This window comes from Harpia harpyja, chromosome 18 (genome assembly GCF_026419915.1).
Source record: "Harpia harpyja isolate bHarHar1 chromosome 18, bHarHar1 primary haplotype, whole genome shotgun sequence".
Lineage (NCBI taxonomy): Eukaryota > Metazoa > Chordata > Aves > Accipitriformes > Accipitridae > Harpia > Harpia harpyja.
The window spans coordinates 6,252,631-6,269,492 of NC_068957.1; the positions used below are offsets into that span (position 1 = coordinate 6,252,631).

Consider the following 16,862-nt stretch of genomic DNA (forward strand, 5'->3'; position numbering starts at 1 on the left):
TACCTAAGGTCTAGAAAGGAAGATACAAAGTCAGTACTCTTGTCATTCATGTAAGCAGCCATTTTGATGCTAGATTTGAAAACGCTATCACCTTTCTGGTTCCTCGTCCTTCTTTTCATCTTCCCATCCTTTGTTTTTCAAAGAGGCTGGCTTTGGAATTATTAAAACCTCATAACTTTTTTCAGAATTGGGTTGCAGCCTACATAAATTGGGGAGACAAATCTCCATTGCTTCATATTTATACAGATACTAATGTACATGTTTTAGAAAAGGAATTGTATTTTGAGTCAGTTCCTTCAACACCTTTGCAATGCTGTTCAGTGAGGAATTTTCTTTATTCCTTTGCTCCCTACAAACTGATCACATTGGCAGGAAATAATTTTGAATATCAAAACCCTATCTGTGTTTTTACCTGAAGAACCAAGAAAAAATGACTTAGTAAGATTTCTCATGGGCACCTGAATTTTATTTCTGATAAAGCAAGTTCAGGGCAGGGTTGCCTCGAAGAGCAACTGTTAAAAAATGACAGAAAAGTTATATATTAGCAGCAGTATATTAGAATCACAGATGGCCTTACCTACTTTATTCTTTTTTTATGTACTGCAAGACATTATATAGGCAAAAATAGAATTTCTCTTTACTTAAGAGCCAGTTCTTAAGATGTTTTCGTTTCTTCAAGATGTGCTTTCTCCCAAATACTTATATAAACACCATAAACTAACTGTCTAAATGAAGTATGTCTTGGGGCACGATACAGAGTAAAATGAGCAATTCGACTTTAGGTGGTCTATGCAGAAACTTATGAAGAAATAACAGGAACTGTGAATTTCACATTTTTTCCAGTGTGTTCCTGTTGCTGAATGCACAGGCTATATAATGTAAATAACCACAGTGATTTTTAAAGGAATCAATAGGTATGCAGTATCCATGTAAACCGAAACTAGGATGGAGACAGACTGATAAGCTGGGTCCAGCCTCAGAGGCACACACCTTTTGCCAGCTTCTTGGATTCTTCAGCACCATAGAATCTTTACAAATAACTGCAGATGCAGATTTAGCTGTTATGAAAAAGCAGGTTGTAATCACTTTATGCCTTTGTATGTCCTCCTGAGGATACACAGTGTATAAATGATGAAATTATAGAGATCATCACCAGAAGATGAAGTTCCCCTGCAGCAAGCCCCGGGACTGTTAATGGAGGTGGACACGGGAGATCCCCTCGTTAGTAAGCTCAGCTCGAGAAAGGAAAGCGGTTGAAGCACCATCTATAAATCAACAGCTCTCTCCCAAGCCTTGATGCTACTATCAGTCTTACTTCCTCGGCAAGGTAAATTTAGAGGGAGGTATTCTGCGTTATTTCCAAACGCAGAGGACCGCCGGTGGGTTTTTTCTCTTTCCTCCCTTTCCCGCGCGTGTGAGAAGCCGTGGGCCAGCGCGGGCGGCCTGTCCCCGCGGGGCCGGGGCGGGGGGGGGGGGGGAGCAGCTCCTCTCCCTCAGAGGGGCTCAGGCGCCTCACCTCCCCGGCTACTTCTCTTAACTCTGCCGAAAGCTTCCCGACTGCCGGTTCAGCCTCCGCCGCCCTCCCTCTGCTCCCTGCCGCCTCGGTGCCACCTCCGCCCGCGGGGCGAGGGGCAGCCCTGCCCGCCCGGCCCCGGCTCCGGCTCGCGCCCCCTCAGCTCTCGCCTCACAGCCCGCCGCGGCGGTCGGTGCGAGGCGACTTGAGGCGCGGCGGTCGGTAACGCGCCTGCGCAGATCTCCCGGGCATGCTCATTAACAGCGAAGGAGCTGAAAAGGGGGAAAAAAAAAAAAAAAAGAGAGAGGAAAAAAAAAAAAAACCAAAACCCACCCTGAGAGCGAGCGGCGCCGCTGATACTACACCCGCCGGAGAGGAGCGGCGGCAGCAGCCGCAGCGGCGGCGGGGCTACGCCGAGCCCGGCCCCGCTTCCCCTCGCGCCTTGGCTTCTCACAGCCTGACGCGCCGCCGCCGTTAGCTGCGGGTCGAGCCGCGGCAGCAGGAACCGGCGCCGTCCCCTCAGCGGGGCGGAGGGGCCGGGGCGGGCTGCGGGGGAGCCGCCAGGCGCCGGCAATGTGGATTTATATTCGCCCGCGCCGCAGCCGCCGGGGAGCGGGGCGCGGGCACCGCACCTAGAAGCGATGGGAGAAGCCGTCGGCGGGGCTGAGCCGGGGCGCTGCTGAAAGTTCAGCCGGTGGCCGCGCTCGGTAAGTTTGCTGGGGAGGCGGGAGCGGCGCCGCGGGCGCCCGAACTTCGCCTCTCGCGGGGGGCCGGGGCGGCGAAGGCGGGGAGGGGGGGAGGTCGCCCTGCCCCGCCGTGAGCGGGAAGCCACCGGGCGCTCTCCGAGGGGCTGCTCCGTGGATGCCGCTGGGTGTGTACGTGCGTCTACGCGTGTGTGCTGCCAGGCGGCGGAGCCCGGCGGGAGGACGGTGCCGGCGGGAGCGCGGCTCCCAGGCGGCGCGTGTTGCCGGTGCGCGGGCGCTCCGCCGCTGCGGGCAACCCGCTGCCGCGGCGCCTGCGAGGGGAGCTGGCGCCGTCGCCCGGCGGAGATGCCGCGTCCGTAGCCGTGCCCGGGGCTGAGGCACCAGCTCTCCTCGCGCCTACAGGGGGTCTCCTTCGCCCGCGGTTGCGGCGCGCCCGAGCGAGGGAGCGAGCGAGCGGACGGGGTGGGTCGGCGCGGCGCGCGGCTCTGCCCGCCCGCTGCTCCCCGTCCCCGGCTGAGGCGAGGCGGGGCGGGGGCGGTTGGTGTGCGCGGCTGTCCGCGGGGCGCGGCGGTGGGGAAAGGCGGGGCGCGCTCTCTGCCGGGGGCCGCCGCCCGCCCCCGCGGGACGCCCCGGCGCGGCGCTTGGCTCCGGCTCCGCGCTGGCGTCGCGGGAGCGCCCGGGGGCCGCTCAGGTGAAAAGCCGCATCCCCGGTGCGCGCAGGGGTGAGGTGGCTCTGTCGGGGCAGCGGCACCGCGCTCGCTCCCCGGCGGTGGATGGGGGCTGCCTTGTTTCTGACTGATTCTCAGGCGTAATCTGTTAAATGTATATTCTCCTCCTACTGTCTACGGGATCTGGTAATCTCTCGTTCAGGCGAGGCGTGTGTATGTAGTCGTTATACTGCTCTGCTGCTTTCAACTGCTTTTTCCCTAAATACCTTACAGCTGTAGCTCGTGACTGACGCTTTAGGCTTGGCTGATGAATGCTTAGACTGGCTACTGATACGATTGTGGTATGTAGAGAGGTCCCTGCTTCTTCAGTATTAACTGTATGATCTTATCGTGTTAAATGTCAACACGTTTACCTTAGCAGATGTGGGGTTTACGTGTTCTAATTCTGAAATCAAAGGCAAGAACTTCTGCCACCCCTCCTCCATTCTTTGGCTTAAATGTATGCTGCCTTTTCAGACTGTATAATAACTATCATAGCGATGGTCTTTCATTGATTGTGTTTGCAATATCCAAAGGTTGTAGATACCCATCTTGATTGTGTTGATGCTTCTCTGATAATTAACGAGTCAGATACGCTGTACGATGGGAATAAATACCAGCTGTCCGTGTGGTGGGGCAAGCATCTCAAACATCTACTATATCTCCAAATGTTTTTGCAGTAACAAAACCCCACCGCTCCTAGTGCCTGTATTTTAGCTGTTAATTGTGAAGCTTAATGTAGAGCAATTTGATATTTGAAGGATGGAATTCCCGGTGTTGTAGAGAACACTTTGTGAATCACAAGTAGCAAGATACACTGTTGTAGGGAAGGAGCTACCCATAGGAAGGGGAGACCCAGCCCAATAGTTTTGCTTCTTTCCTGTCCATAGTTTCTTTTCAAAGCTTATTTTATGCATGACTTGCAATGCTGTGGGCTAATTTCAAAATACTTCTCCTCACATGAAATACAGGGTTATTAATAAACTAATTGCTGTTTTCCCTATAGGTAGCATGTATTGATAATGTAAAATCATCAGAAGTTGTTAATGTGTTTTTAATGCATCTGTGTGTGTTGGGCATTTTGGCTTGTTTCAGGAACTCAAATCTTTCAACATCTTGGGCATTTAGGAACCTTTGTGGGTGTTGCCTTTTTTTTTGTTGTTATATCACAGTTTTGTTTCAAGGAATGATTAGAAGTATTGTGAATAACATGTTCCAAATAGGTTTTGTTCTATGAATGTTTCATCTTAAACACAAAACAAAAAAACCAAACACACAAGAGAACTACCTTTAAAATACTTAGGTAGAAATCTTCTCTTTTGAAGAGAAGTGCCTTCCATTTGCCAGATTTTAAATATGTAAATGACACATAAATCAAAAAATATAAAATTCTTATTAAAAGCAACTCTTAAGAATGTGGGAATGCAAATTACTAATCTTAACATCTCAAGTAGTCAGATGTGGAAGTAAACGAACATATTGTATTGATGGCTTATGTATAAAAAAGCCATTGAAATGTGTTCAGAGTTCTATAAAAGCAGTGTCATGTGAGAAAAGATGTAGCAAAGGAAATCTATTATTACGCATTTGATGTGGTATCGTAATTTAAAATTATGTTTTTTAAAACTGAAGAAATGCTTACACATGTGCCCGTAGTCACGTGTGTATGGAGATAGCAAACAAGTTTGCTCTGCGTTAATGGAATAGGTAAGCATACTTCTTTTCATTGAGGTAGGAAATTCTGAGGATTGGCATTGATGTTAATTGGAGGAGGCAGGACATTATTCAGTGTGATTCATGAGGTCTAAATGGTATGAATTTAATATTTAAATGATCTTAATCTGAAAAATGTAAGAAGAATAATGCTGCTGCTGGTGCTTAATTTATCATTATCTCAGGGCTTTGGTTATGGAAAAACAGTCCCCTCCATTTGGTTAGGAATATTTTTTGTTCCCATTTTACAGACTGGGATAACGGTGCGCTCTTTCTTTGCTTCAGTCGCAATGACTGACGGTATCTCACAATGACTGTAGTGGGACTAGATTTCTCTGTTGATTACGTTTTACAGTTTCAGCACAACTGAGTTAATGTTCAACGCTGTATAACTGTAAAAAGCATCAAGTCAAAGAGAGTTCGATTGTGCTGGCAATGTCTTGCTAATACGTAACATTCTACCTAGGTGTTACCATGTAGTTGGTCTCTTGACGATATATTTAGGGCCAAATAAAGCTGAAAATATGTAGTGGTCTTGGTGGTGTTATCTCTCTTAAACAGTCTGAGAGGTCTTAAGAACAGGATATGTTATGTCTATCCTTTATGACTTATAGAAATATATACATCTACATTAAAAATGTGACTGTAAGTAGGTTTTTCTAATGAGAACCTGTCTTCTCTTAAACTTCTTTCCATAAAATATTGAGGATACCCAAATACTCAACTCTACAAAAACTTGCTAAAATATCCAGTGAACTACTCTGTACTGAGAAAACAAGTCAGTTTCTTTCCTACTGTATTTACTATTTTAACATAATATTTCTGAAAGCTGCTTAAAAGATACTTAAGCTACTTCTTTGTTTCTGTTTTTTTTTTTCTCTAATAGTCAGTATATTGAGTATGTTATTGAAAATAAGTATTCCTTCTTTGTTTTCGCTCTGTTGCACTGAACTGTTTTACTGGAAGTTGTCTATTTAAAAGAACAAAAATCATATATATTTGATATTAATCTCCTTGGCTGAAGCTACTGTATGAGGCTATTGTTGTATTGTTTTCTAATTTCTAGTACGGAATTCTCATTTCTGAGTTTTAGAAAACAAGTAGTGTAAGATTGGAGGGAAAAGATTGCTTCTAGTTAAATGTGTTGTCTATAATAAGTAAATTGAAATTAAAATGACTGTATTGAATTGGGCTTAGTACTGGCTTGTTGCTTTGGAAGCTTTCGCTCAGCAGTGCTTATTTTCTGTAGCCTGCCTTAATGAGCAATTACTGCACTCTTCCAGTTCAGAGCCTCTTTTAAGTAGACAGTACTGCTTGTTCCAAATTATAGATGTATCTTTCTGGTTTGCCTGTAGGCTGTTGGCATTTTTGGTGTTCTGGTTTGTTTGTTTTCCTGAATGCAGAGAGGTGTTTGCTAAGAGTTATGAGGATTCCATAAACTTTTTTGTGTTTTGGGGTTGGGTTTTTTCCGGTTTGTTTTTTTGGGGGGGGGGGGGGGTTAGGTATAAAGTTCTGCTTTTATACAGTGTATTTGTGTGTCTTACCTGTACATCTCGTTCTGTCTATATGGAATAAAGCCTTAAATAACTGACAACATTTTGACGTGTTTTAAAGAATTCATATTTCCATTATTGAAATGTTGGGTTTTAGATCTGAAAACGGTTGTAAGCAAATAGTCCCTTCTGTAACTCTGTTTCGGGACTGTAGGTAGATTTGGAACGCTATTTTGGATGACATTTTCATGCAGTTGCTCTGGCTTCATTTTCTACTCTAAGGGATAATTGGTTTACGCATAATTTTGTTCATATGAATGTTCATAGACTGCACGTGGTGCTGGGGTTGCAGAGGAGAGTGTTTTGTAGCAATGCAACTTTTAAAGAAACATCTACTAAAAGAGAAGTCGCTTGGGACTCAAGCGGGCATTAATGAAATACTGGCTGCAGTGTGTGCGTGTAGTGTATTTGCCTCATCTACCAAAGAGTTTTGTGTTGGGTCGTATTAACTACAGAAACTTAGTGAGAACAGAGTCATTTAAGGGTAAAGATTCTTAGATGGCATATATGAACGTGACTGCATTGACTTTGCTTTAAGTAGCGTATCAATAACTTGACCACTCCTTTTAAGGGTACTGCAATTAAATAATAGTATTACTTTAGGTTTTCTTCTGATAAGTCAGGGTGTTAATTATTGTAAACTGAAGGTTTTGTTTGTCTAATAGAAGAACTTCAAAAATAGAACTTTGCAAGTTCCGCTCATTTCCATGGTAATGGGTGGTGGATTGTCGTGCTTGATAGAGAATGCAAACCTGGGAGGTGGTTGACTGTCCTCCACTGTGTTTCCTCTTACCAGTACTCTGATCCTATGGAAACTGGTTCCAAAAGGTGTTAGCAGCCAACAGCAGAGTGTGGGGAGTATGATGGGGCTTTCATGTACTGGTTGGAGGAGTGAGACTTTCTTGTTCCATTTTTGTGAAATAAGAAAGATTCATGGTGGTTGTCTTGCTTATCTGAAACAACACAGATACCTTTTTTTAAAAGCAAGTGAGTAAACTACTTTTTTTGTAACCCATGTTTTTGTTCCAGAAGACACTTTCTTTTTCAGCTGCTCTGATGTGTGATATGATTTTTCTGATTTAGCTGTGCAGCCCATTTTGTTTCTGAGTTCATTTCTTACACAAGGCATTAGCCAACTACTGGACCAGGGAGGTGTCACGGGGAAAGAAATTAATGCAGAAGCAGAATTGCTTGTTGTGGGCTTCATGATGGTCTAGATACAAGCCTTCCTGCTTGTTCCTATAAGCCATTCTCAGCAGGAATATCTATTACTCCTCATATACAAATTTCCTCTTTCAAATTCTGTCTTCCACATGTGTCCCACTAACCATAGAGCCTTCTTCACCTCTGAAGATCATACAGCTTTCCTATAGACAGGTGCCCCTTTATCACCAAATTATTTCTTGCTCCGAACTACTGCTGTGTTTTTCTGACTTCATTCTCTGCCCCATTCACCTTTTTTTTCCTGTTCCTTTTCAGATTCCTCTTACTCTGGCTTCACACAGCTTAGTCCTTCCTGTTCACATTTGAGAACCATGCTTACAGGTCTCATTCTTTAATAACCAGCTGATGTGCTTTATAAACCATAACAACTAAATATCCCTCGCTTTCTATGCATCCAGGTTATAGATGCACCTATGAGCTGACTTTAATTTCATTTTCCTCCGTTTCTTCCCCAGCTCTTTCCTCAGCTCCCAATTCATCCAAAATTTTGTCTGCTTTTCTGCAGAGCCCTGTATCATCATGTTGAGCCCTTCTGTTTCGTGAAGTCCAGCGAATTGAAATCCACGCAGTTCTGCATTCAGCTGCTTTTTTGCAACTTTGATCTTAACCATCATCAGCCTCCCCTTATAGTCTCACCCGGAGGTAAGCCTTTCTCCACCATCTCTTTCCTCCATGTTTTTATCCAGATGTGAGTATGGGAAGGAAATACCACTCTTATTGCATTTTTTTACTGAGGAAGTGCCACATACCAGGTTCTCTAACATTAGATCAGTGTTGAATTGAGAACTCTATGGTTTTGCGAGCTTTAGTCTTTTATTTCCCTTTGCCTCTTCTTTTTATTAGTACTTCGGCTGCTACAAGCAAATTCTATCCCACCCCTATAAAATATAAATCACTCTCTTTGAGCCCACACTGTGCCCTCAACTAGTAAAATAGCATTTAAATGCATATCTTAATATATTTTTGTTGTTTAAGTTTGTATTATTAACTGCTTTTAAGTGACAAAGATCTGGTTGTAGGCGTAGTGACTGGTATTGCTGCTTCTTCTTTCTTCTTTTCCTCGTAATATAGGTAGGCAGTTATTTACAAAAGAGAAGCCCTATAGTCAGAGTTTGCACCTAGGTCTTTCCTAGCCTAGGACAAGATGGATTTTACAGCATGTAGGCTAGCTACTTTTATCAGCAAAGATGTCCTGGGTTTTTTGTACAAAACAGAATTTGGGGCATTGAAGTTTTTAGGTTAATACACAGGAGCTGTCTTGGATACAGCATATCTGCAAAACTTATTCTGTGCCTTGTTGTAAAAGACACCTTTTGCATTTGTCCAAATGATTTGGTGTCCACAAATGGTGGTGTTCCTCATCTGCACAATGCGTTTTCATGCATGTTTCCTAGAACACGAGAGCTAACCTCTATTACAGTGTAATTATAGCAAGATAATGTTTGCAGTTTTATCAACCCATTAGCTGTACTGTGGATTTCCACAAATTCCATACATTTCAATAAATCAGAATCACCATGGACTAAATGTCTTTAAAGAGTACAAGAGTAAATCTTAGTAGTAAGCATCTATTCTGGTTGTTAAAAAAATCAGAAGATGCAGCATGTGAAGATGAGTGTGGGAACTTTACTTTTACCACTGTCTGTTGTTTGAACCTTGCAGTACTGTTCTGAGAATTAATGTTCTGGTGATGCTTATTAAATAAAGCATTAATTGAGAGGAAATGGGCCAATTTCTCATAAATGTAAATAGGTATATTTCTACTGATGTTGTATGTGCCACTACATGCCGTATTTCCACCTATGTGGAAATATGCTACTGATTTCATCAGTGAAGTCATAGCAAGTGGTTCAGCAGAGGATTTGATCCTGATTTGCTTGCCTAACAAATGGTTTGAGCAGGGAATGGGAGAGAAGGGATAAGATGTCTTTCATCTGAACTTCTGTAAATGTAGGTGCATAGCCATCATTTTATGACACGCTGTGCAATTTTGTTGTGTAACTAAAGCAGATTCTTATCTTGGCAGACATACTGGAGGGAAGAGTTAATATGTATATATTCAACTATAATTTAATTGTGCAACCTTTTAATGTTTCATTAACACACTTTATTTAAAGTTACGTTGCCTTTAGAAATGTTAGGTTAAATTGGCTGCTTGGATTAAGAGACTTTTAAGTCTATAAAGTACAATAATTTTACTTGTGGTCAGCAGCTTTAGCAATCAGCATAAATTATACCAATTGTTTTAATTTCAACAGACTAAGTTGTCAGTTGATAAGTAGTCAATAGTAAGAAGAAATTGCATTTTAATGTTGCTCATATTTGGTTCATAGTATTTTTGTAGTTGATTACGAGTTACAAAATTGAATTTTGGAATCGCAAAGCATATATGAGCTGTATTGAACTGCTCTGAGCAATTCATACCAAGTTTTCTTGAGTAGCAGCTACAGACCACGAGAAATTGTTTTATATGTTGATGTTACCATTCCCAAATGCAAACCTGTAATGTACATGAGAGATTACCATAAATTACCGCACTGCTATTTTGAGACTTCATTTAGATGATATATCAACAAGGTCAGGCTATTAGCAATTGAGTTATGTTGGGTTTTTTGCTTGGCAATTTGCTTTTTTTTTTTTTTTTTTATGGTAAGCATGGAAGCTTCAGGGTTTTTTGGTTTTACAGGTTTTTTTTTTAATAAAAATACGTGGTAGAAATGAAGTAAGACTCATCTTACGCACTTAACTCCAGGTAAGAGAAATAACTGTTCAGTCCATATGGTGAAACTAGGGAAAGACACCCTGTTTTCTGTTTTTTTGTTTGTTTTTGTTTTGTGTGCTTTGTTGCTGATGTCTTCTCTATAGAATGCAAATATGGTACATCTTTAAAGACATTATGGAGAGAGACAGATGGATTTGACATTCTATGTCCAATGCCATCTCTTTATCTTAGAAGTGGGAACAGAACCAAAACCAGGAATGATTTGAAGTTCCTTTCATGAGCAAATTAAGAAGAAATTGGGACTGAGAAACACTACATTGGGTGTTGTGAAATGAAAAATTCTAAAGCATTTTTTAAAATTTCTCTTAGCCCACTTCTAAAGAAGAAACATTGTTTTGACGTGAACAAAGAATGAAACAAATTGCCAAATTCCATCAAAATTTACAGCTTTTTTTTTTATCAGTGCCAAACAGCATTATTTAGTGATGAAACTGTTCAGCTAAAAGATTGCCCAGCTCAGACTCCTAGCCCTATTTTCCAATAATACACAATACAGCTTTAAAATGAATCTCCTAAGTATGTGTTTTATTCTTAGTAAAAAATGTATTTACTGTCTTTATACGTATGTACATGAGCTGTTACCACATCTAATGTGTGGTAACCTGTGTGTGGTAATCTAATGGAACTGTAGCAAGCTATAGCTTGTAAATCAGCATCACAACAATTATGTTTAAGTAAATGTTTCTAAGCTTCTTAGGACCTAACTAACTGAAGCCAATCATAGAAGACTTAGGAAGTGGATATATTATAATCCTAAAAATATTTTAAAATTACTTAGTTATTGCTGTGAAATTGTTGATCATTATAGTAAAAAAAAAAAAAAAAAGAGTGCTTCTGTATGTGGTGGTGTGGTTTGCTATGCAACTGAATTGTTGAGAGTGAGTTTTGTTTCTTTTTTTTAAGTCTACTTTTTTATTTTGAAATATTGCCCTTGAAATAATGAACAAACGAAAACAGTTTGTTTTCATGAGACCAGACAGACTTGAATATAGTTTTGTTTTCTCTTTAAAGGCCCAGTCCTGATCCCACTGATTTGAGTTACAGGATTTTCTACCTTTGAAATTAGTGAAAATAGTGTAATGTTAGACTGTAGTTTAGCGAAGACTGCTGTAAGCAATTTTACGTATAGTAGTCATTGTTCTGCTGCTTTACTGTTTTAAAGTGGTAAATGCATAAAGTGCTGTAATACTTTTGCAGCTTTTATGCAGGTTAAGAAAAGGAGATGCAGTGTTTGCTTTGCCACCTTTGCTTTCCTCGCCTTTAAAGTTCAGTTATAATCCCAGTGTACAAACTTTAAATTTTCCAAGATTTTTATGCTCCTCTCATAAGGAGGTTCTCTTTCTGTTACAACTTGCATATGTAAAACCCATGTAGAAGTTACCAAGAAACATCACAATGTAAAAATAGTAAGGGGAATTTAATCCGTTGTTGTTGATTTCAGCATTTGACTACACTCCTCTCTAATGAATAATAAAAAAAAAAAATTGTTATTTGACAAATTAGAATGTTTACTGTGCTCAGGGAAATCATGTTGAAGCTAAGACTTGTGAGGGCTTTGGTTCAGAAATAAAATACCTGGTTTAGAAAAAGTTTTTGATTTTTATTACGTAAGGTTATGTGGAATCCTAGGTGGACACGTATTAAACTGATGCTATTGTTCCTTTATAGACGTTGATTTAGTCTTACAGTATATTGATGTGGAAAAGTTATAGCAGGTTATCTAGTGTGTCATTCATTACCAGCACTATGTTTATGTGACTATGATGCTAGTTTGTGATTGACGTGACTAAATGGAGATCCCTCTTGAGAACAAAAAGCTCTGATTCTAGCTTCAGTCTAGGTAGTATGCAAATCTATGAATCTGTGGTGACAGGCTGATCAACTAGCTACCAGCATATCAACCTTTCTGATAATTCTGCCAGACCAGCACTATGTTATTGAATGCTTTTACATCTTCACAGTTTTTCAGTGATGCTCACCAAGAGCTCCATCTTCATTTTACTAAGTAGATGCTAATTTTGAAATGTTGAGCATCTTGCTGAAGCACTGCTAAGTGGCATGTTCAAGGTTTACTAAAATCAGTTAGAGGTAGACTTATCTCCCCCCTCCCCCAACTTACTAACTTTTTATTGTTTCTTGGCCAAGGGTACAGCCTGGTAATACTTGGCTGAGCTTTTACGTATGCATGGAATTATTCCTTAGTACAGTTGAAGTGGGTTTTAGTTAGTTACAGCTAACACTTTTGTAGCGGGGAAGTGTCAGTGGTGTCTGCCTTCTTCAAAATGAATATTCAACGTGTTGCATCTTACTACTGTTCTGCTTTCCATGAGTCAATTAGCTAAGAAAGAGACACAAAGTGCAAGTTGGTCTCCATGAATGAAATAAGACAGAAATAATGTTAAATGGTACTTCTACTGGAAGGAAGGTAAGATTATGATGCTGCTTAAGTAAAAAGGAGACACTGGTTATCCAAAGTGCTAAAGTGAGAATATAAGTCTATTCTTGAGAATCTCCTATTGCATTTCATGGTGAGGAGAGTATGCTTAAATGAACAGATGTCAGTCCTCATTCATCTTTGCCTGTGGTTGAAACTATATAAATATTAATTCCTTAAAAAAAATCTTTACTGGTAGGCTTAAAAATCAGTTCATGTGGATGAAGCTAATGTCTGCCATTGCTGTCTAACTTTAGAAGAGCTGTATCTTTTTTATTTGTTGATGTTTAAGTGGTTTCTGTTTGTTTAAAGGTATTTGCTTGAAAGCCCTCGTCCATCTTAAAATTTGCTATAATATAATGTGGAAATCTTTCTGTATAAATTATAGCTGCAGTTAGCATTATGTAACACAGTAATGTCACTAGTATTTATACTTCACAGGAGATGTAATTTAGATGCTTCTCTGCTTTTTTCAATAGCTTGTAGGTGTTACCTGTTCATTTAATTCACTATATTAAATGCCATTGGTTTTACATTAATGTACCTTTAATAAATATAAAAACCTGTTTGAGCAACAAAAAAACCACCAGAAATGTAACTTTAGTGGAAATTGAAATATTAATATCAGTGATACAGGGTTAATTGAATGTCAGGAAAAAATACCACTCAGAGGATGAAAATGCTAACTCCTTTATTTGTAACTTCTACTTTGAGAGTAATTTCAAGGTGTTTTAAAAGCTGCAATAAGTCCTAAAATGTTGGGGGAAATGCATCCTAAAAATGCAGTTTGTAACTTAACTGTTGGTGCTACATTTGAACTGGTAATCTAAAGCATGTTCTTGAATAATAATGAAACAAGGCATAGGAATTAACTCCATAAAAAGTCCCTAAGGGGAATAAAAGACATGACTTTGTGAAGAGCATTCTGGTGTGCAAGGAGATGAGACATTTCTCATCTTCCTGTTGCTGAGTAGCCTTTATTTACTTGCATGGAGTAAGTTTTGATACTCCTTTTCCTTATTTTCTTGAGCTAAGAATGTTTGAATATGCCTGCCGTTTTCCACAGAATGGGTGCATTAGTTGAGCGCTGTTCTTTCCAGTCTAGCTGGATTCTGACTGTGTGTCAGTATGTAGCTGGTATTTTCAAAGATTCTCTGTTAAAGCTCCTGTTAGACTGAAAAAGAGGAAACTGTTTTCCTTCCAGAACAGCTCACTTATCAATAGTACTAAAGCTTTGTTCTGTGGCTTGATATTGAAGCTTCTATATTGAGCTGAACTTGTTTCCATTTTCTCTTGAACTGAAGGAAAGTCAGAAATGAATGTGATGGTTAGATTCATCAGCAGGGAATGAAGATGGGATTTATTTTGGAGAACTGAGATGTAGAAGACTTACGTATTCTCTCTTCTGAATGTAGAACTTATTCACACGTTGAATTTCTTGAGTTCGATTGATTGGGTATTGAATGGAGCAGCTTCTGGAGTCCCTTTATGTATTAGCCATGTAACCCTTTGTGCTTTCAGACTTATAACTGTATCTAGAAATGCCAGATGTATGGAAATTGAGTGATACTGGTAGTCGTCTTTATATATATATGCACATGCTGTTACATTAAACTTAGACCATATGCTCAAATTAATAAAAATAATCAAGATCCAAGAAACTAAAAAAGTGGTTTTATATCATAATTCGTAGATGAATACTAAAACGTAGATGTCTATGTTGCTGATTTAAACATTTGTCTTAAGTTTTCAGCATCCAGAGCTTTTCACAGACGTGATTGTGTTGTGTTTTATCATTACTTATTACTACTGTGCCATAAATCATCAAGCCAATACCAATAGGGCCTTTGAAGTGTTAGTCATTCCAGTCCTATTCTTACTGAGTAACCATTGACATTTTAGTAAACATCATCATGTTGGATGCTAAATATACTGTCTCTATTATTATCAGATGGAGACAAATTAAATTCTTATGTTTAGAAGAAATTACTGAGGGTCAAATACAGGAATGATACAAGAGAATTGTGTATTCCCGCTCTTCCTCCACATACGCTTTTGTTTGTAGATAAGTAAAGGACATTATATCTTTCTAGTGTGGACCTGTTCTTAAAAAACAAACAAACAAAAGCTGTGAGCCAGATATGTCTAGCACTTTTATTAGAGCTTAATAATTTTGAACCATTTCTGCATAACTAATGTGGCATTAATATGTTATAGTGACAAAGCGATAGTGTATGAAGTACAAACAATTCTAGGATGATGTGATGACGGTGGACTTCACACCAGAACATGAGAAGCAGCGGTAAATCAAAACCATGACTCTTCATATTTTAGTAATGTTTTTACCTTATTGATTGGAAATGCAGTGTAAATAAAGAGTCACACATTTTAGGTTAGCAGATCTTTTTCTTTGCTCATCATCTTGCTGATCAATGGTCCGATTTGGAAATAATAAAATATGTCTCTGACATCTGTTTGAAATAAATTGCTTAAATAGTGTGTGTTCAGCTTTTTTGTTTTGCTTTGCGTTTTTAACAGTGGGGATTACCGCACACCTAAGGGATAAGTGTAGAGCTGTAGATTAAATCACAAATGCAATGTAAATGCATCAAAACATTCTGCAAGCATAAGCACCATATCAGTTAAAAATACTGCATTAAAGGAATATTAAGGATCTGGCTTGTACTCCTAAATAAAGCTATTGAGAGCCCAATCTTTTGTATGAAAGGGCATGGTTATGGTACTAGGGTACCCTTAGTAGTTGTCCTTCTTTCCAAATAAAACTACATATTAAATTACAAGGGCATGTAGTGATAGAACAACGCGTAATGGCTTTAAACTGGAAGCGGGTAGATTTAGATTAGGTATAAGGAAGAAGTTCTTTACTGTGAGGGCGGTGAGGCACTGGAACAGGTTGCCCAGAGAGGTTGTGGATGCCCCATCCCTGGCAGTGTTCAAGGCCAGGTTGGATGGGGCTTTGAGCAACCTGGTCTGGTGGAAGGTGTCCCTGTCCATGGCAGGGGGGTTGGAACTAGGTGATCTTTAAGGTCCCTTCCAACCCAACCCATTCTGTGATTCTGTGATTATCTAGACTTTTTTTTTTTTTTTAATTGTATTCTATGTCTGCACTTTTCTACATGTGAAAATGAAGACCATACCTTTCTGGAGGAGTTTAAAATCAAGGTTGAATGCTTTAGGACACATTATCTACCTCTAAAAATTAACCAAAACTGGCTACATCCTCAAAAAGGAAAAACCTCAACCGAGTAGCACTCCTCTGTTGCGTGTTATAATACAATATGAAAAATCTACTGTGGGCCTTTCTCCTAGGAGTTTGTAAGCCAGTTTGAAAAAAACAAGGGAGATAACAGATGAGATTGAAGGAGTGAAAATCATGGAATACAATCAAAGGGAAAATGCTCTTAGAAGAGTGCTGCTGTTTAGTGTCTGTCTGCAGAGACCTCTACCTATTTCTTTCAATGTGATAGTATGATACCAGAGAAAAGCTGATGGTTTAAGATTTCAGGTTGTGCATCATTTAGGGAAGATCTGGGGGGAAAGGTAAGGTGAGAAATAAATTGGAAGGGGAGGAAACCAGCTGCATTTGTAGGCCTGTGCAAAACTGAACGTGCCTAAGGGGATTTGAAAATGGTGCAGAAGGAAGAGGAGAGGTGAGGTGGAGCAGGAGAACATAGCTGTGTGACTGGAGCAGCAGAAAAAGCATGGGGGTTTTGCTGCGGTGTTCCAGATAGACTGCAGCAGGCAGATACATGCTGCCTGTTTCCTGATGTCACTTGATAGAAAAGTGCTTTTGGCAGATCTGAACAATTCCAAATTTGCCTTGACTGATGTAATCAAACACTGAACTTCTTGTTTAAATATTTGTGGTGACATGTACATGCTCTTCCAGTAGCTCTGAGCTTGTGTTGGATTACAGCGTGGTCCTCTATAACTTTTTGTATGTTTTCTGTTTGTGTGAAATCTCATGGGGAAGATTCATGGCAACAGGGTCAGCAAAAACCTAAACTTGACAGCTTTTCTGGAACTAACATTGAATTGTGATATCCATTGATAAATCAACTGTGAATCACTCCAACTTGAAGTTGTTCTTGTCTTTGTTCTCTTCTTCAGATGGTTTCACCTTGTCTTAGATTTTCCACTTGCATTTAGGTGTCACTAATTCTTGTAGTTTTTAAATAACTTTTGTTCTGAGAAATGCTACAAAACTTGAG

General features: G+C 40.2%; 2 protein-coding genes across 4 annotated transcripts in view; one reads left to right on the forward strand and one right to left on the reverse strand.

Moving 5' to 3' along the window:
• Positions 1–1,684: 1,684 nt before the first annotated feature.
• LOC128154048 (translation initiation factor IF-2-like) lies at positions 1,685–6,189 on the reverse strand. Its single transcript, XM_052814105.1, has 3 exons — positions 6,182–6,189; positions 1,847–3,030; positions 1,685–1,785 (listed from the first exon to the last, which is right to left on the reverse strand). Exons 1-3 carry the CDS (start codon positions 6,187–6,189, stop codon positions 1,685–1,687), a joined length of 1,293 nt encoding a protein of 430 aa, XP_052670065.1.
• Positions 1,836–16,862, forward strand: part of TENM1 (teneurin transmembrane protein 1) — a 346,769-nt gene continuing 331,742 nt past the window's right edge. For 2 of the 3 annotated variants that reach the window (XM_052813749.1, XM_052813752.1), the window contains exons 1-2: positions 1,836–2,220; positions 7,920–8,056. The gene's annotated coding sequence lies outside the window, so the exon portion shown is untranslated. The remainder of the gene's footprint in view (positions 2,221–7,919; positions 8,057–16,862) is intronic. The other variant, XM_052813750.1, reaches the window with a different exon arrangement.